This window comes from Nomascus leucogenys, chromosome 12 (assembly GCF_006542625.1).
Source record: "Nomascus leucogenys isolate Asia chromosome 12, Asia_NLE_v1, whole genome shotgun sequence".
Classification (NCBI taxonomy): Eukaryota; Metazoa; Chordata; class Mammalia; order Primates; family Hylobatidae; genus Nomascus; species Nomascus leucogenys.
Genome location: NC_044392.1, coordinates 103,630,039 through 103,651,367, shown reverse-complemented (window position 1 = coordinate 103,651,367; position 21,329 = coordinate 103,630,039). Strand labels below are relative to the sequence as shown.

General features: G+C 37.7%; 1 protein-coding gene across 3 annotated transcripts in view; it reads left to right on the top strand.

The window, feature by feature from the left end:
* LOC100590153 (leucine-rich repeat-containing protein 7) overlaps nucleotides 1-21,329 on the top strand; it is a 107,207-nt gene that overhangs the window by 72,196 nt on the left and 13,682 nt on the right. For 2 of the 3 annotated variants that reach the window (XM_030823155.1, XM_030823154.1), the window contains one exon: nucleotides 18,889-18,963. In XM_030823155.1, coding sequence (XP_030679015.1) covers nucleotides 18,889-18,963 — 75 coding nt within the window. Of the gene's footprint in view, nucleotides 1-18,888; nucleotides 18,968-21,329 lie in introns of those variants that run through there. The other variant, XM_030823156.1, reaches the window with a different exon arrangement.

The window sequence follows — 21,329 nt, the reverse complement described above, 5'->3', positions numbered from 1 at the left end:
GTCTTGATCGAATATTGTCTCCTCCAGTTAAAGGGATAGAGCACAATTAGCCCTGCAGTTGATATTGTCAAAACGATATTTAGTAGTGAAAAACACCAGTTCATTCACCATTGAACTCATTATTTCAGTGTTCACTGTCAAGCAGAAACTGCTTTTACATACTTGGAAAGAGAAAGCAGTAGAACACTGGATGGAAATTAGTTGCCTCTGTCCTCTCAATGAAGTGTATAATAGCCATGATCTGTTTTATTACAATAAAGAAACATTGCTGTCAAATTGTCAAGATACTGCAGAGATGAAAGATTTTGAGCCAACAAATCTGATAGTAAAGCAATAAAAATAATAGCCTTTTATTGAGCATATACAAAATGCTGGGCACTGTATAAGGCTCTTTATATATATGAATTTATGAATTTATGTGATCTTCATAACAATTTCTGTTAGTTGAGTAGTATTTTTATTCCCCATTTCATTGAGGCCCAGAGGGGTTAATTAACTTGCCGAAGGTCATTTAGCTGATCTGTGGCAGACAAGATTTGAAACAAAACTGAGCTGACGCCAAATGCTTTTCTTAATAAGCATTATAATACATGCCTCTATCTGCAAATGTCACTTAGCAGAAGAGCCACATGACAAATTTATACCCTGTAGAGTTGAGACTAATATGATATTCTAATATTGAGAGTATTACAGAGCCCTCTAATTAGTCATAGTCTAGATATTTGCTTCAACAAGTCCTTGGGAGTCAGCATGTATTCTCTATTGAACCTAGATAATTAGGAGCATACTGTACAGAGAAGATTGCTAAGCTAGTATATAACTTGTGGACTGAGGTGTCATTGCAGTGGTGATTCTGCCAGTGGAGCAAGCCACAATATTCTTTGCTTGTATGTAAGCACTCATAAAATAATAATTTCTGATTGCAAAATTTAAGGAATTTACCAGTGTAATTTCCACAGGATGTTGTCAGAAAGAGGAAACTGCATTAATAGATAACTGATGCCATGCTGTTGTAATATTTTATAAGGCAACCCAGCACCCTGCAAACAAGAGAATTTTTAATGATGCATTCACAAAACTCATCATTCAGGGATTCATATTCTTCCTTGCTCCATCTGAGGGAAGAAGAACTAAGCTCCTGGATCTTAACGAGATTAAAGAAGACTCATAACCCCTTTCCCTATATGGTGTAAAGGTGTTGCACTGAACAGTCCCATGAACAATTATCTACTCATAGTATCAAAATGAAAGCTGTTTTATGGATTCCGCACATCCTCAAAGGACCTGACAGCAGCAAATACACATCCTGGGGCATTGGGGCCAGAGAATCAGTTATCCTCCACGGTCCACCATTTATGTAGAGAATAGTCATATGTGTCTAAGCTCAACAGATGCCAGAGAGCCCATTCATATTTCCACTCAGTCGGGCCATCTAAATGTAGCCATAGAAAGGATAGAAAAATGCAAATTCATGGTTTTTTAAAAATGCCTTAATCTGCTTATGGTACAAGTAAAATTCCAAGCCATCGAAAGAATATTAGGAGCATAGGAAATGTAAACTGTTATCACCAATAAACTCTAAATAAATGTCCTAGAATTTCAGAATAAATTACGATAAATTATTTACGTTACATTTATTTTTTTTTCTTTTTTATTTTTTATTATACTTTAGGGTTTTAGGGTACATGTGCAAAATGTGCAGGTTTGTTACATATGTATCCATGTGCCATGTTGATTTCCTGCACCCATTGACTCGTCATTTAGCATTAGGTATATCTCCTAATGCTGTCCCTCCCCCCTCCCCCCACCCCACAACAGTCCCCGGAGTGTGATGATCCCCTTCCTGTGTCCATGAGTTCTCATTGTTCAATTCCCACCTATGAGTGAGAACATGCGGTGTTTGGTTTTTTGTCCTTGCGATAGTTTGCTGAGAATGATGGTTTCCAGTTTCATCCATGTCCCTACAAAGGACACGAACTCATCATTTTTTATGGCTGCATAGTATTCCATGGTGTATATGTGCCACATTTTCTTAATCCAGTCTATCGTTGTTGGACATTTGGGTTGGTTCCAACTCTTTGCTATTGTGAATAGTGCCGCAATAAACATACGTGTGCATGTGTCTTTATAGCAGCATGATTTATAGTCCTTTGGGTATATACCCAGTAATGGGATGGCTGGGTCAAATGGTATTTCTAGTTCGAGATCCCTGAGGAATCGCCACACTGAATTCCACAATGGTTGAACTAGTTTACAGTCCCACCAACAGTGTAAAAGTGTTCCTATTTCTCCACATCCTCTCCAGCACCTGTTGTTTCCTGATTTTTTAATGATGGCCATTCTAACTGGTGTGAGATGGTATCTCACTGTGGTTTTGATTTGCATTTCTCTGATGGCCAGTGATGATGAGCATTTCTTCATGTGTTTTTTGGCTGCATAAATGTCTTCTTTTGAGAAGTGTCTGTTCATGTCCTCTGCCCACTTTTTGATGGGGTTGTTTGTTTTTTTCTTGTAAATTTGTTTGAGTTCATTGTAGATTCTGGATATTAGCCCTTTGTCAGATGAGTAGGTTGCAAAAATTTTCTCCCATTCTGTAGGTTGCCTGTTCACTCTGATGATAGTTTCTTTTGCTGTGCAGAAGCTCTTTCGTTTAATGAGATCCCATTTGTTGATTTTGGCTTTTGTTGCCATTGCTTTTGGTGTTTTAGACATGAAGTCCTTGCCCATGCCTATGTCCTGAATGGTATTGCCTAGGTTTTCTTGTAGGATTTTAATGGTTTTAGGTCTAACATATAAGTCTTTAATCCATCTTGAATTAATTTTTGTATAAGGTGTAAGGAAGGGATCCAGTTTCAGCTTTCTACATATGGCTAGCCAGTTTTCCCAGCACCATTTATTAAATAGGGAATCCTTTCCCCATTTCTTGTTTTTGTTAGGTTTGTCAAAGATCAGATAGTTGTAGATATGCGGCATCATTTCTGAGGGCTCTGTTCTGTTCCATTGATCTATGTCTCTGTTGTGGTACCAGTACCATGCTGTTTTGGTTACTGTAGCCTTGTAGTATAGTTTAAAGTCAGGTAGCATGATGCCTCCAGCTTTGTTCTTTTCGCTTAGGATTGACTTGGTGATGCGGGCTCTTTTTTGGTTCCATATGAACTTTAAAGTAGTTTTTTCCAATTCTGTGAAGAAAGTCATTGGTAGCTTGATGGGGATGGCATTGAATCTATAAATTACCTTGGGCAGTATGGCCATTTTCACGATATTGATTCTTCCAATCCATGAGCATGGAATGTTCTTCCATTTGTTTGTATCCTCTTTTATTTCATTGAGCAGTGGTTTGTAGTTCTCCTTGAAGAGGTCCTTCACATCCCTTGTAAGTTGGATTCCTAGGTATTTTATTCTCTTTGAAGCAATTGTGAATGGGAGTTCACTCATGATTTGGCTCTGTGTTTGTCTGTGATTGGTGTACAAGAATGCTTGTGATTTTTGTACATTAATTTTGTATCCTGAGACTTTGCTGAAGTTGCTAATCAGCTTAAGGAGATTTTGGGCTGAGACAATGGGGTTTTCTAGATATACAATCATGTCATCTGCAAACAGGGACAATTTGACTTCCTCTTTTCCTAATTGAATACCCTTTATTTCCTTCTCCTGCCTGATTGCTCTGGCCAGAACTTCCAGCACTATGTTGAATAGGAGCGGTGAGAGAGGGCATCCCTGTCTTGTGCCAGTTTTCAGAGGGAATGCTTCCAGTTTTTGCCCATTCAGTATGATATTGGCTGTGGGTTTGTCGTAGATAGCTCTTATTATTTTGAGATACGTCCCATCAATACCTAATTTATTGAGAGTTTTTAGCATGAAGGGTTGTTGAATTTTGTCAAAGGCCTTTTCTGCATCTACTGAGATAATCATGTGGTTTTTGTCTTTGGTTCTGTTTATATGCTGGATTACATTTATTGATTTGCGTATGTTGAACCAGCCTTGCATCCCAGGGATGAAGCCCACTTGATCATGGTGGATAAGCTTTTTGATGTGCTGCTGGATTCGGTTTGCCAGTATTTTATTGAGGATTTTTGCATCAATGTTCATCAAGGATATTGGTCTGAAATTCTCTTTTTTGGTTAAGTCTCTGCCAGGTTTTGGTATCAGGACGATGCTGGCTTCGTAAAATGTGTTAGGGAGGATTCCCTCTTTTTCTATCGATTGGAATAGTTTCAGAAGGAATGGTACCAGTTCCTCCTTGTACCTCTGGTAGAATTCAGCTGTGAATCCATCAGGTCCTGGACTCTTTTTGGTTGGTAAGCTATTGATTATTGCCACAATTTCAGAACCTGTTATTGGTCTATTCAGAGATTCAACTTCTTCCTGGTTTAGTCTTGGGAGGGTGTATTTGTCGAGGAATTTATCCATTTCTTCTAGATTTTCTAGTTTATTTGCATAGAGGTGTTTGTAGTATTCTCTGATGGTAGATTGTATTTCTGTGGGATCGGTGGTGATATCCCCTTTTTCGTTTTTTATTGCATCTATTTGATTCTTCTCTCTTTTCTTCTTTATTAGTCTTGCTAGCGGTCCATCAATTTTGTTGTTCCTTTCAAAAAACCAGCTCCTGGATTCATTAATTTTTTGAAGGGTTTTTTGTGTCTCTATTTCCTGCAGTTCTGCTCTGATTTTAGTTATTTCTAGCCTTCTGCTAGCTTTTGAATGTGTTTGCTCTTGCTTTTCTAGTTCTTTTAATTGTGATGTTAGGGTGTCCATTTTGGATCTTTCCTGCTTTCTCTTGTGGGCATTTAGTGCTATAAATTTCCCTCTACACACTGCTTTGAACGTGTCCCAGAGATTCTGGTATGTTGTGTCTTTGTTCTCGTTGGTTTCAAAGAACATCTTTATTTCTGCCTTCATTTCATTATGTACCCAATAGTCATTCAGGAGCAGGTTGTTCAGTTTCCATGTAGTTGAGCGGTTTTGAGTGAGTTTCTTAATCCTGAGTTCTAGTTTGATTGCACTGTGGTCTGAGAGACAGTTTGTTATAATTTCTGTTCTTTTACATTTGCTGAGGAGAGCTTTACTTCCAACTATGTGGTCAATTTTGGAATAGGTGTGGTGTGGTGCTGAAAAAACTGTATATTCTGTTGACTTGGGGTGGAGAGTTCTGTAGATGTCTATTAGGTCCACTTTATGTAGAGCTGAGTTCAATTCCTGAATATCCTTGTTAACTTTCTGTCTCGTTGATCTGTCTAATGCTGACAGTGGGGTGTTAAAATCTCCCATTATTATTGTGTGGGAGTTTAAGTCCCTTTGTAGGTCACTGAGGACTTGCTTTATGAATCTGGGTGCTCCTGTGTTGGGTGCATATATATTTAGGATAGTTAGCTCTTCTTGTTGAATTGATCCCTTTACCATTATGTAATGGCCTTCTTTGTCTCTTTTGATCTTTGTTGGTTTAAAGTCTATTTTATCAGAGACTAGGATTGCAACCCCTGCCTTTTTTTGATTTCCAGTTGCTTGATAGATCTTCTTCCATCCCTTTGTTTTGAGTCTATGTGTGTCTCTGCACATGAGATGGGTTTCCTGAATACAGCACACTGATGGGTCCTGACTCCTTATCCAGTTTGCCAGTCTGTGTCTTTTGGTTGGAGCATTTAGCCCATTTACATTTAACGTTAATATTGTTATGTGTGAATCTGATCCTGTCATTATGATGTTAGTTGGTTATTTTGCTCCTTAGTTGCTATAGTTTCTTCCTAGCCTCGATGGTCTTTACAATTTGGCATGTTTTTGCAGTGGCTGGTGCCGGTCGTTCCTTTCCATGTTTAGTGCTTCCTTCAGGAGCTCTTTTAGGGCAGGCCTGGTGGTGACAAAATCACTCAGCGTTTGCTTATCTGTAAAGTATTTTATTTCTCCTTCACTTATGAAGCTTAGTTTGGCGGGATAGGAAATTCTGGGTTGAAAATTCTTTTCTTTAAGAATGGTGAATATCGGCCCCCACTCTCTTCTGGCTTGTAGAGTTTCTGCTGAGAGATCAGCTGTTAGTCTGATGGGCTTCCGTTTGTGGGTAACCCGACCTTTCTCTCTGGCTGCCCTTAACATTTTTTCCTTCATTTCAACTTTGGTGAATCTGACAATTATGTGTCTTGGAGTTGCCCTTCTCGAGGAGTATCTTTGTGGCGTTCTCTGTATTTCCTGAATCTGAATGCTGGCCTGCCTTGCTAGATTGGGGAAGTTCTCCTGGATAATATCTTGCAGAGTGTTTTCCAACTTGGTTCCATTCTCCCCATCATTTTCAGGTACACCAATCAGACGTAGGTTTGGTCTTTTCACATAGTCCCAAATTTCTTAGAGGCTTTGTTCATTTCTTTTTATTCTTTTTTCTCTAAACTTCCCTTCTCTCTTCATTTCATTCATTTCATCTTCCATCAGCGATACCCTTTCTTCCAGTTGATCGCATCTGCTACTGAGGCTTCTGCAATCTTCGCGTAGTTCTCGAAACTTGGCTTTCAGCTCCATCAGCTCCTTTAAGCCCTTCTCTCCATTGGTTATTCTAGTTATCCATTCTTCTAATTTTTTTTCAAAGTTTTTAACTTCTTTGCTATTGTTTTGAATTTCCTCTCGTAGCTCAGAGTAGTTTGATCATCTGAAGCCTTCTTCTCTCAGCTCATCAAAGTCATCCTCCATCCAGCTTTGTTCCATTGCTGGTGAGGAACTGCGTTCCTTTGGAGGAGGAGAGGTGCTCTGTTTTTTAGAGTTTCCAGTTTTTGTGCTCTGTTTTTTCCCCATCTTTGTGGTTTTATCTACTTTTTGTTTTTGATGATGGTGATGTACAGATGGGTTTTTGGTGTGGATGTCCTTTCTGTTTGTTAGTTTCCTTCTACCAGACAGGACCCTCAGCTGCAGGTCTGTTGGAGTTTGCTAGAGGTCCACTCCAGACCCTGTTTGGCTGGGTGTCAGCAGCGGTGGCTGCAGAACAGCGGATTTTCGTGAGACCACAAATTCAGCTGTCTGATAGTTCCTCTGAAAGTTTTGTCTCAGAGGAGTACCCGGTTGAATGAGGTGTCAGTCTGTCCCTACTGGGGGGGTGCCTCCCAGTTAGGCTGCTCAGGGGTGAGGGACCCACTTTAGGAGGCAGTCTGTCCATTCTCAGATCTCCAGCTGCGTGCTGGGAGAACCACTACTCTCTTCAAAGCTGTCAGTCAGACAGGGACATTTAAGTCTGCGGAGGTTCTTGCCCTGCCCCCAGACGTGGAGCCTACAGAGGCAGGCAGGCCTCCTTGAGCTGTGGTGGGCTCCACCCAGTTCGAGCTTCCTGGCTGCTTTGTTTACCTAAGCAAGCCTGGGCAATGGCGGGCGCCCCTCCCCCAGCCTCGCTGCCCCTTGCAGCTTGATCTCAGACTGCTGTGCTAGCAATCAGCGAGACTCCGTGGGCATAGGACCCTCCGAGCCAGGTGCGGGAAACAATCTCCTAGTGTGCCGTTTTCCAGGCCCGTTGGAAAAGCGCAGTATTAGGATGGGACTGACCCGATATTCCAGGTGCCGTCTGTTTCCCCTTTCTTTGACTAGGAAAGGGAACTCCCTGGCCCCTTGCGCTTCCCGAGTGAGGCAATGCCTCGCCCTGCTTCGGCTCGCACACAGTGCGCTTCACCGACTGTCCTGCACCCACTGTTAGGCACTCCCTATTGAGATGAAACCGGTACCTCAAGCAGAAATGCAGAAATCACCCGTCTTCTGTGTCGCTGGGGCTGGGAGCTGTAGACCAGAGCTGTTCCTATTCGGCCATCTTGGCTCCACCCCCGGCATCTATTTACGTTACATTTAAATTACTGCCTCCAGATGCCCAAACAGCCTGCAACAGGACTTAAGCCCCTCCTCTTTTCATTCCATCGTTTTTGTGTGGATATGGATATTACATCAAATAAAAGTATTTACATGATTAATATGAAGAAAAGAAGGACCCTTAGACATGCGGAATTGAAGCTTTTATTTAATACTTTTATCCAAGGATAACAATACTCAGAGGCACGCGGGGCAATGGCAAATTCAAAAATGCACAAGAATAATGTCCCAGTTTTGCTCAACTTCATGACACTGGGTGATCCATAAACAAAAGCTTGCTAAAGATATGCTTTTAACTTATAAAAAAGGTACACACCATATGCCTATCTCCTGTCAGGTTTTCTCCATGGGTTTAAAAAATGAGAATAGCAAACATATTTGTTTAAAACTCCATATAGCACAAGATGAATATTTACTACATAAATATTAAACTACTTTTAGCACATTTCCTTAACTTTGTGCAGCTACTAGACAAGTACAATTTATTGTATATGTTTCTAAATTCATTTTGTAAGTAATATAATTCTTATATGTGTCACATCCTTAATTCTACTTCAAGTGATTATGTAAGGCAAAGTAATTTGAAAAAATTTATGCATTATGTGAAAATAAAATTCAGGAGCAAGGGATAGAGATCGAATTGTTTTTGTACTTCAGACTAAATTTAGGAAGAGGCTGAAACAGATTTTATTTTATATATAAAATGATTTTAAAAAATAAATTTCAAGCATAAATTATTTTATAAACATAACTGATTACTTCAGCTGCATCTTAGTCATATTGCAATTTGAGGTTCAGAATGCCACTAGGTTGTCTGAGGACATTAACAGTAAGATGAGTTCTTTCTTTAATAAAAAATAAGTTTTCACCTTTCAGTTCATTGTCTTAATGTTGGAGTAAAAAGTCCAAGATCTATTCAGAAACATTGGTAGAAATGAAATGTAGTCTTCACAATCTCCAACAAATAGTATTCCTACAGGTGTGACGACTTATACCAAGCTTTTTTTTAAAAGGTATGGTAGCCTGCTTTAGCCAATTGAAAAATGTCATTATCTAGACATTATAATAGAAAGGAGACATGAATTTCAGCTTATGAAAGCAAATAAATACCATTAATTCTTCGGGAAACTTTCACTGGGGCATAAATGTGAAAAAGTAAGGTCATTAAAAAGTATCAATGTAAAGCTAATGAACAATTAAATAAATGCATAGATGTGTACTTTGGAACCTAAACTTTTTTAATCAAAATATGAAAGCACTTAAAATTAGTTTATCAATAAGATCTTACATAATTACTAAAAAGAATAACCAACAAATCCAGAGGTAAAGAGTAAGTAATAGTAGTTTGGGATTACTGAATAAGGTACCAAAGTACACATATATGCATGGTTTTTTTTGTTTTGTTTTTTGTTTTTTTGTTTTTTGAGACGGAGTCTGGCTCTTGTCGCCCAGGCTGGAGTGCAGTGATGTGATCTCGGCTCACTGCAACCTCTGCCTCCCGGGTTCAAGCAATTCTCTCACCTTAGCCTCCTCAGTAGCTGGGACTACAGGCATCTGCCACCACACCCAGCTAATTTTTGTATTTTAGTAGAGACGGGGTTTCACCATGTTGGGCAGGCTGGTCCCGAACTCCAGACTTCAGGTCATCCACCCGCCTCGGCCTCCCAAAGCGCTGGGATTACAGGCGTGAGCCACCGTGCTTGGCCTATGCATTTGTTTAATTATTCTTTAGCTTTACAATATAAATAGTATAGTTATACATGGTCTAAGTGTCTGATTCTAAGTACAGCGGAAAGGAAAACGGCTTCCTATATTTAAAAATCGTGTTGAATAAACCCATCGCCATGCACAAACCACATTTCCATTAAAAGGGACTATCATTTAACCCCTGAGGACATTCATTAATAGAAAACAAGCAATCTCTCTAGTGTGGAATTAAACATTAAAATGATTAAAGAAAAGTCATATTTGTTTGTCTTTCTTTGTTCATTGAGGTATACTGAGTTCTCTGTTGAAAGAGAAAAAAAAAAAATCACATGTTCCCTTTGTCCTCTCTGTCAACGAATGTTTCTACCTTGACTCAGAATGAATAACTTAATGGAGTACCTAGACTTGGGAACCTTTTCTTATTCCTACATTGAAAAAAAAAAAAGACCCATGATATGTGCGAGTTTTGTAAGAGTTGCACTAGCTGGAGTAGCTTCAGCTGGGGTGGTGGCATTAGCTGAGGTGGCTTCAGTTCCCTGAAGGTGTTCATCTCTGGGCCATAAAATGAGAGTGGCCAAAGAGACAAAGAGAAATCGACAATGACTTTTACTTCTAAATCTTTGCTGGTTCTGCTGAATGTGAACTGCTGCCCCTTCATTCATCAGCCACAGGCAGTCTCAATGCTTTTACTCTGTGTGGCGTAATCATCCTCCTTTAAATACACTGTCAGTCTCAGATGTGTACAACTACAGTGTCCTTTTTCTTTAACCTATGCCTTTTTAAAAACACATAGGTAATGAGTGAAAATATCAGCACTGTAAAATTTTAAGTAATTATAGAACTATCAAGACTAAATATGATTCACCCACTCCTTTCATTCTACTCTACACCACCTGTGCACAGCCTTGCCCTAAGAGCCACTTTATTCGTCAACATATCAAGAATTCACAACTGTAGTGTCTTCTGGCACTTGCCCCCAGCCTTTCTGACTTCCTGAGCCACCTCTAAGAAATGTTCTAGCATATTCTGACCATATAATGATGTATTAGCCATTGAATAAAACCATATTAAACCTATGAGAATCAGTTTGACTGAATATAGCTTACAACAAACAATTTTTCACTTGAAAAACCTTATTTTAGCAGAATTGGTTAAAGAAAGTTTCACTGAATTCTTCACTTTTCAATTTGTGATTTTAAAATAGTGCAGATAGTGTCAAAAAATTATACAACCAGAGGGGCTTTGAGGGAGCCTTCAGGAATTATAATCAGAAACCTGATTATCAATACTATTTTAAGAATAGCTAAAAAGAAGGATCCACAGCCTCCTACAGTTCCCACTCCTGTTTTTAATCATTTTTACTATTTTATGTGATTTGTGAAGCTGAGAGGAAAAGCCATTAGGGACGCTGACTGGATCAGTAAACTGTACAAAGCTTAGCAATTCAAATATTCGCCACAAGTTGGGGTCCCATATTAAATACAGGCTTTACAGGATTTATAAAATAAAATAAATGGTAAATATTTCTTTTATTTTTTCCTAAGAGTCCAGAAATCCAAAAGGATTGTAAGTGAATGAATATGATTATGGACTTTTAAAAGAACATATGACAAGCAAGTAAAAGAAAAGTCAAGAATTTCACTAAGAAATCAACAGGGTGCAATGTACTTTCAGTCACAATAGACAGACATCCCAGACATGTTTAATTGTTAAACAATAGAAATACTAAGCAATTAATAAAAGTTAAAACATATAAAGTAACCAAAACCAAACACAGTTTTAGCACTTACGTTCAAATTATCTAAAAAAGAACAGATATATTATAATATATATTATATATTATAATTATATATATATGCTACTAAACAAACTTTTAGAATGACCTAAAAGAATGATGCAAGTCCAAAGACAAACAATGTGTATTTATTTTGCTAGAACATTACATTTCATTATATTGCCACTAAGAGATCTGTGATCCCGGAGTCCATTTCTTTGGGTTGCACTAGTCTCTTTGTTGCTCTCGTGCATTATTAATAAATTTTTGTGCAAATGCAACCAAGTGATTTCCGTTGTAATATTTCCTTTTTTAAAAATTAATGAAACTGAAATTCCTTTCTATGCATAAAATTTTTGTTAAATTTTTAGAAGACTTTAGTCGGTTGCAGAATTTTTACTTGTGTCTCTGCCTTAAATTTTCTGTTTCTAAAGCAATTCTCCTTCTGTTCATCTTTTACAGATTTTACACTTAACTGTTTTGTGAGCTAAGTACGGCCATTCATGGAAGCATCATATTCAGCTGTCAGTGTCCTTTTCTTTCTCTCTCCCTCTTTCTCTCTTCTTCCATCACTCCTCCTCTCTCTTAACTTCTAATGGCCATAGGATAAATCACTTCTCTTGATGCATATAAATTTATCAGTTGCTAAGGTAGCAAATTATTCAAAGCCTAAAACTTGATGCATAGCAATTAACCTTAAAATACTTTGTCATTACACTTTTGATTCATGGAGAGGAGCACTATTGATAATACCTTTATCCTTGATATGCCAAGTGTTCTAATAATCACAGGGACTAAGTAAATATAGGCTCTTATGTATATCTAATGTTGCTTCTACAAGCCACAATATAGCTTCAATATTGACATTGCCCACGTTATGAAAGAAAATTAATATTTGCTACTTTTTTGGAAGAAAAAGTTTCCCCCTAAAAATTGAATCTATGGCTCTGTTTGCTGTTTTCATGAGTCAGTTTTGCCTCTAGAAACACTCTTTGAACTTCCATAGTTATATGAAAGCATGAAATACTATATGCTATTTTTAACTAATATGTTCTGAATTGTAATTGTATATAATTTTTACTTGAGATATGGTCTTTCTAGAAACCAATTTCTCAGCATCAGCTAGAGCCAAGACTTTTCAGAAAATTAAGGAAAAGCATATTTCATACGTTGAAGTCGTAGGTCCCTTAAGACAAGTTCTATTTTGGTGTCTACATTTACAATGGCTGAGACTGTCACAATCGTTCACCTTCATCATTAAAAAGCCAAATAAAGTTCCTTTCTCCTCTAAACTTAGAATGTTAAATGTTGGCCTTGTAAACTAATTTTCTAAGTCCTTTAAGTTTTATGTCCAGAGATGTAAAAGCTAGGTAACCAGTAAGGCAAGGTCAGATCTTAACAATGCAAGAAGCCTCCCAAACTTATCCTTTTCCAAAATTACTTGTGGAAAGCAAAACTTTTTATAAGCCCATTGTGAGTACTTCTGGAATAATCATTTATGACTTGTATAAAGACTATTAATAGTTTTTAAATGAGGTGGAAATAAGAAATGGCAACAAATCATGCCTGTGTGGCTAATGCAGCTAGCCCTTTCTAGATGAGCTTTGGTTCAAACCTAGAGGAGTCCCTCTGTGATGCATGAATCCACGGGATCTGTGCCTGTCTCAAACACGTCCGAATGCTAGTGACTGAGAAGAGCAAAGATTTCATTCTTTTGAAAGGAGCTTGCGGTACCTACCGTGTTGCTCTGTTGTGAGATACCCTCTAGAGGTGGTCCTGAGGGAAAACCATTGTGCTTTCAAGTCACTAAAGAACCTGAGGTGAGAGAGAGAAGAAAAACCCACTTAGAGATGCCACAAGCCACTAACTACAGTGGATTCTATTAGCTATTACTATAAAGGGCTGATACTCCTGACTTGGAGCTACTGAAGGAAATAGTCCCTGAAAGTTAATCAAAAATCATTTAGAAAGCCCTCCAGATGGGACTCATGTCCACTACTAGGAGTGAACAGTCACTGGAGCCATTATCACAGTTAGCCACAACCAGGAAACCATGGATGAGGCAGGAGGAACTTTCCAGCCCCTTCTCATCTCCTTCCCTAAATAAGAGGTGTCAATGTCCCCTTATTTGTTAGGAATTCAAAGGAAAGATGGCAAATATTGGCCTTTCAATATACTCTAAACAGAGAGGAAAAGAATTTTTTCTGCCAGTGAATCTGGTGTAGTTGGAGACTCAGAAACTCTCAATGTGGGCTTTGCTGGATTAAAGACCTTGAGTTGTAGATTGAATTTCAGACTTTTTTTAAAAAGTAAAAATAGCGATGGGGTCTCACCATTTTGCCCAGGGTGGTCTCAAACTCCTGGGCTCAAGCAATCTGCCTACTGCAGCCTTCCAAAGTGCTGGGACTAAGGGAGTGAGCCACCATGCCTGGCAGAGTTTCAGACTTTTGATAATTAAAGTAACATTTATTGATGCTATACTGAGTGTCATCCATTGTTCTATTTTCTATGTACTCAGTCACTTCATCTAACAATTCTATAAAGTATGTACCATTTATTAACCCATTGTACTGATGACGAAAAGTCCATAGAAGTTAACTTACCCAAGGTCAACAATTGTAAATGGTGAACACAGACAGGTAAACTCCAGAGCTATGCTCTTGACCACTACTTGCACAGTGTGGCAGACAGAAAAAATGGCTTCTCAGAAACATCCTAGGCTGGACACAGTGGCTCATGCCTGTAATCCCAGGACTTTGGGAGGCCGACATGGGCCAATCACTTGAGGTTAGGAGTTGAAGACCAGCCTGGGCAATATGGCAAAACCCTGTCTCTACCAAAAATATAAAAATTAGCCAGGTGTGGTGGCACATGCCTGTAGTCACAGCTACGCAGGAGGCTGAGGTGGGAGGATCACCGGAACCCAGGAGGCAAAGGCTGCATTGAACCATGATCATGCCACTGCACTCCAGCCTGGGTGACAGAGTGAAACGCTGTCTCAAAAAAAAACCTAATTATTCAGAACTGTGAATATGTTACATTACATGGCAAACAGGACTTTGCAGATTGGATGAAGTTAAGGACCTTAAGATGAGAAGATTACCCTGGATTATTCGGATGGGCCCAGTGTAATCACATGGGCCTTAAAAATGGAGAATCTTTCCTAGCTGCAGTCAGAGGGACATGTGACAGCAGAAAAATGGTCAGAGAGGTTCACCATTGGTTGCTTTGAAGATGGAAGAATGGGATCATCATGAGCCAAGGGATGTGGACATTTCCTAGAAGCTACATAAGGCAGAGAAATGGATTCTCCCCCTGAAGATTCCAGAAAAGAATGCAGCCGTACCAAAACTTTTATTTTAGCCCAGTGAGACCTATGTTGGACTTCTAACCTACAGAACAGTAAAATAATAAATTTGTGAAGTTTTAAGCCACTAGGTTTTTGGAACTTTGTTACAGCAACAGTAGAAAACTAATACATATTGCCTTATTGGAAAAGAGGGTTAATGATTCCCTTCGTGGGGACTTGACAGAAGCAGAGAGAATGCTTCATGGTATGGAAATTAAACTTGAAATTAAAGTTCCTGCTACTTTTAGCTCCTGGTTTTATGGGTTATTATATAACAGCAGTTTTATGATGAAGTTTTATGATAAAGCTATGCAATAATAAGCTATTATAATTTTTCATTTTGACTTACATTAGTACATTATGTAGCTAGTTTTAAATGTATTGCATCATTATTTGTCCTTCATTTAGCATTCTGCCAAATGTTATAGGAAACTGAACACATTTAAGATCTCGCTAGCAGAGTTGAAAGATTTGTAAGATGCCATTATTTGGATATTTGATACACACAAGTTGGCTTCTTGTTGTTTGGAAGTTAGGAGATAGCTTTTCACCAAACAGTAGGAAGTTATTGCTTCTAATTTTTAGAATACAAACAGACTGATTATTTCCCACCAAACTCTGTCACCAGTGCCAAAGTATTCTTTAAAATCTCAGGATAAAATGAGTTGTTAAAAGGGTGACAGGTTGCTACAATGAGCTTTTTCAAAGCAGGGTCAACATTTTCACATTTCTCATCAATATTCATCATAAAAGAGACCACAAAATGGGTTTAGATTTATCTGGTCTCTTTCATATAGCAATGTTTATATGACTAAATACAATTTAAAATTAGGGCACTGACCTTTGCAGGCAGTCTTGGGAAACATTCCACCTCCACAGATAGTGAATGCCACAGACCGTGATCAAATGGAGCAGTCACTGCTGCCTGGATTAATGTGGCAGTGCGCTGGCCGAGAGGCTATCTATGGAGAATAGGGAACTATACCAATGAGTTTATTGATTGAAAAGACATAGTAAAGTGAAATAATAAAGCTTTCAGAAAAAAGCAATACATGCTTTGGAAGACTCAGGCCACCACAGGAGTAAGCAAAGCAAGTCTTCAGAACAGAGGTTGAATCCTCCAGAGCTTTGTGATGAGTGAAATTACACCTGCCACAGACCCCACATTTGTATTCTTTCAGCAGTCAGGTGAGGAGTGCTGCTAGTCCCTCCCAGCACTGCAGATACGATGGCCTTAATTCAGCTTCTGTGATCTGGATTCATACAAACATTATTAAAACTGTTCCTGTACAATGAGGTAAAGAAAGGCAATCAAAATTAACTGGGTAGCAGACATTTTGACTGCTGAGATAAAATAATAGCCAAAACAACTTCACTTCCAGCAATCAGAGATATAGTGGCTTATTTTGGGCAAAAGAGTCATTCTGCCTATTGTACAGAGACCCCAGTAGCAAAGGAGGGGCTACCAGGGGAGCTGATTGTACATATAGTCTCTTCAAATGATGGAATGTGAGAGCCATTTTCCCAGTGTGGAAAGAACCATGGGGATTATATTTGTTGTCACAACTAGTGCCATTCACTGGCCTGGTGGATTAATCATTGAGCCTTATTTGTCTTTTTTCAAACAACTAGTTTTCTTTTTTCTTTTGAATTGACCATTTTTACAACTGAATTGGCCAACGCTGTTAAAGCATCACTCCTGAGTGCCACCATTAACCCAAATTTTTTAAGTTTGTTTTATTTTCTTAATCTTATAAGTCGTGCATCATCACTGTAGAAAAATAGGAAAACACAAATAAGAAAAAAGGAAAAAAAAAAAAGATCTGATGTCCCGTTACCCAGTATTGGGTAATAAATACTGTTTATAAACTGTATTTAACTGTTTATAATATAAACAGTTAATGTTTATGTTATAAATATAAACTGTTAATGTTTAGAAGATATCCTTGCAGATATTTGTCCACACAAATATATATATAAACACATTTCAGCAAAAATAGCATCCTACCACCCACAATGTTTTATAACCTGCTTGTTTCATTAAACATTTGTGTACTTCTACATCAGCCATTTAGGACTTCACTTTTAATGACCACGTATCATTCTACTGTATGGATTTACTATAATTTCTTTAATCAATGCCCTGTTATTAGACTGTTAGGTATAGTTTGTAATTTTTGTTATTACAAATAATACTATGATGAACATATTAGCACATGTATATTGCATATTTGTCCGGTTATATCCTTAAGTCCTAGAAGTCTAATTACTTGGTTAAAAGTTATACAGTTTTCTAGAAATTTTGATGCCTATCTGTAGTTTCATCTCTAAATAAGAAGGAAAACAGATTAAAATATGAAAGATAAAAATCATTCAAAAGTCTTAATAGGTTTCATAAACTTCTGAAAAGCCAAGTGAAAACACAAGTAGAAGTATTTTAGTTTGGATCTGTTAAACCATTTACACATACACACACATATACACACACACACAAAGTTATGAGCTTAAGTGAGTCATTATGTTTACAGATCAGCAAATAACATGCTTTTCTCAATAACAGGCAAGAATATCAAAATATTGTCTTCTATTTAATTAATAATGCTTAGGAATTAAAAACTATTAACAGTTATATTGAAATATAGTTGATATACTACAAAACTCACCCGTTTAAAGTGTACGATTAAGTGATTTTTATGTGTTCAGAGTTGTGCAACCACCATGATTATCTAATTTCAGAACATTTTTACTATGTACAAAAAGAAACTCTGTACATGTTAACAGTTACTCCCCAGCTACTGGCAAATGCTAATCTGCTCTCTGTTTCTACGCATTTGCCTATTCTTGATATTTCACATAAATGGAATTATATAATATTTGGCCTTTTGTGACTTGTTTCTTTCACTGGGCATAATGTTTTCATAATGTTTTCTTCTATGTTGTAGCATGTTTCCATACTTTATTCCATTTTATTGCCAAATAATATTTCATCATATAGATATATACCACATTTTGTTTATCCATTCATCAGTTTATTGTTTGGATGTCAATTAAAATCTTATCACAATCATGTTTAAAATCTTTCAGTAGCACCTGAAATTGGTAAGAAGGTTTATGAAAGGCCATCTTAATCTTGCCCTAACCTACTTTTTGGCCTGATCCTCTGCTGCGCTCCCAACCCCATCCACTACCACCCTTTCATCAGCACTCCAGCCATAGCAGAACCACTTGAAATTTCCCACATATAACAGGCACACTCACTTATGTGCTGTCCCCTCTCTCTGCAATATCCTTCTTCCCCTTACCTGTATGGATGACTTTTGCGTGTTCTTCGTTATTCAGCTATCAGGTATCTTCTCCTCTTGGAAGACCTAACACACAAATATAAGCTGGGTGCAACATATTTTTACAATCCATTATACCTCTATCATAACACTTGTCATAATGTTTATAATTATTGGTTTTCTTGACTTCTCCTCCACTAGATTGTGAGCTCATTAAAGTCAGAAACTATATTCTATCTATCTCTATATCATGAGCCATCCAGGCCTAGCATGTGGTAGGCATTCAATATATGTTTTTTTTCTATACATGGTCAATGAAATTAATTTGACTTTCTTATAAACTGCATTAATCAATTTAGGGATTTTATAACCATATAGTCATAAACTTTATTTAAAATGCATGTTCCAGTTTGCTTATGTTTAATTTGTTCATATACATTTTATATTAAAATTCTCAGTAACATATGAAACAATATGCATTAAAATAAACCAGAATGTATATATAATTCTAGTAAAGCTTTTAAAGTATACAGTGAACTTATAACCTATCAAATAGAAGATACTTTCTCAAATACCTTCAACTGCCTTTAATGGAGACATAAGTAGAATAACTTAAGACAAATTCAGAATTTATACAAAAAATGATTCAGCATCACATTTCAAATGATTTTAGAAAAAAAACATTAAGAATATGCCATGAGATTAATTTATAAATCATAATTGCACTTTCAAAACAAGAAAAGCTTCTTTTTGCAAACAAAAATGTTGCTTCTCTTAAACTTGGCTTGGAGAGTGCTGCCTTGCTTAAAATACTGTAATAATCTTTGAAGCCTACATGTATAAACTGTTTCTGGATCTGTTTTCACTGTTTTCTATGTGAATGAAGATTTGTTTAAGTAGGCCTGGTTCTTGGTAATAGAATCCTAACCTCTGTTACTTCTGACTTATAGGGTATCTTTGTTACTAGGGTTCAGCCTGATGGGCCAGCATCAAACCTACTGCAGCCTGGTGATAAGATCCTTCAGGTAAGACAGATAAAAGAAATGCATGCAAATGCCAATACTGAAACACATATGTAACCATGTTACCAAGTTAAATGATTTGAATTAAATGATTGGAAATAAGTCCTTCTCACTTGATCTTAGCCAAAAGGCCGAGAAGCGATGGAAATAAGTCCTTCTCACATTGCTTATTTGCCTTTATTGTTTTGGGGCTGAAAGTCAAGTCAAAAACAATTCAGTCTGACAAACCCTATATCCCTAGCACGTTACACAGTACTTGGCACATGACAGATGTTTTGCATATTTTTGTTGAATTGAATGGAATCACTTGATAATATAAGAAATATATATTATATATATATATATATATATATATATATATGAATCTATGCATAGTTATCAAATAAGAGTAAGTGCCCAAACACAGTATGTGTGTGACTTTCATGAGGGAGAAGGAACTGGTCCATATTTAATTTCTCAACCACAGGCTTATTACTGTTTGAATGCTATGAAATACATAATACATCATTCTACTCCCCCTGCTTAGATAAACAAAAGTTTAGCTGTATATAAGATGACTTTTTTTTATTATTATTATACTTTAAGTTTTAGGGTACATGTGCACAATGCGCAGGTTTGTTACATATGTATCCATGTGCCACGTTGGTGTGCTGCACCCATTAACTCGTCATTTAGCATTAGGTATATCTCCTAATGCTGTCCCTCCCCACAACAGTCCCCGGAGTGTGATGTTCCCCTTCCTGTGTCCATGAGTTCTCATTGTTCAATTCCCACCTATGAGTGAGAACATGCGGTGTTTGGTTTTTGGTCCTTGTGATAGTTTACTGAGAATGATGTTTTCCAGTTTCATCCATGTCCCTACAAAGGACATGAACTCATCATTTTTTATGGCTGCACAGTATTCCATGGTGTATATGTGCCACATTTTCTTAATCCAGTCTATCGTTGTTGGACATTTGGGTTGGTTCCAACTCTTTGCTATTGTGAATAGTGCCGCAATAAACATACGTGTGCATGTGTCTTTATAGCAGCATGATTTATAGTCCTTTGGGTATATACCCAGTAATGGGATGGCTGGGTCAAATAGTATTTCTAGTTCTAGATCCCTGAGGAATCGCCACACTGACTTCCACAATGGTTGAACTAGTTTACAGTCCCACCAACAGTGTAAAAGTGTTCCTGTTTCTCCACATCCTCTCCAGCACCTGTTGTTTCCTGACTTTTTAATGATGGCCATTCTAACTGGTGTGAGATGGTATCTCATTGTGGTTTTGATTTGCATTTCTCTGATGGCCAGTGATGATGAGCATTTTTGCTTGTGCTTTTTGGCTGCATAAATGTCTTCTTTTGAGAAGTGTCTGTTCATGTCCTTTGCCCACTTTTTGATGGGGTTGTTTGTTTTTTTCTTGTAAATTTGTTTGAGTTCATTGTAGATTCTGGATATTAGCCCTTTGTCAGATGAGTAGGTTGCAAAAATGTTCTCCCATTCTGTAGGTTGCCTGTTCACTCTGATGGTAGTTTCTTTTGCTGTGCAGAAGCTCTTTAGTTTAATGAGATCCCATTTGTCAATTTTGGCTTTTGTTGCCATTGCTTTTGGTGTTTTAGACATGAAGTCCTTGCCCACGCCTATGTCCTGAATGGTATTGCCTAGGTTTTCTTCTAGGGTTTTTATGGTTTTAGGTCTAACATTTAAGTCTTTAATCCATCTTGAATTAATTTTTGTATAAGGTGTAAGGAAGGGATCCGGTTTCAGCTTTCTACATATGGCTAGCCAGTTTTCTCAGCACCATTTATTAAATAGGGAATCCCTTCCCCATTGCTTGTTTTTGTCATGTTTGTCAAAGATCAGATAGTTGTAGATATGCGGCATTATTTCTGAGGGCTCTGTTCTGTTCCATTGATCTATGTCTCTGTTTTGGTACCAGTACCGTGCTGTTTTGGTTACTGTAGCCTTGTAGTATAGTTTGAAGTCAGGTAGCGTGATGCCTCCAGCTTTGTTCTTTTGGCTTAGGATTGACTTGGCGATGCGGGCTCTTTTTTGGTTCCATATGAACTTTAAAGTAGTTTTTTCAAATTCTGTGAAGAAAGTCATTGGTAGCTTGATGGGGATGGCATTGAATCTATAAATTACCTTGGACAGTATGACCATTTTCACGATATTGATTCTTCCAACCCATGAGCATGGAATGTTCTTCCGTTTGTTTGTATCCTCTTTTATTTCATTGAGCAGTGGTTTGTAGTTCTCCTTGAAGAGATCCTTCACGTCCCTTGTGAGTTGTATTCCTAGGTATTTTATTCTCTTTGAAGCAATTGTGAATGGGAGTTCACTCGTGGTTTGGCTCTCTGTTTGTCTGTGATTGGTGTACAAG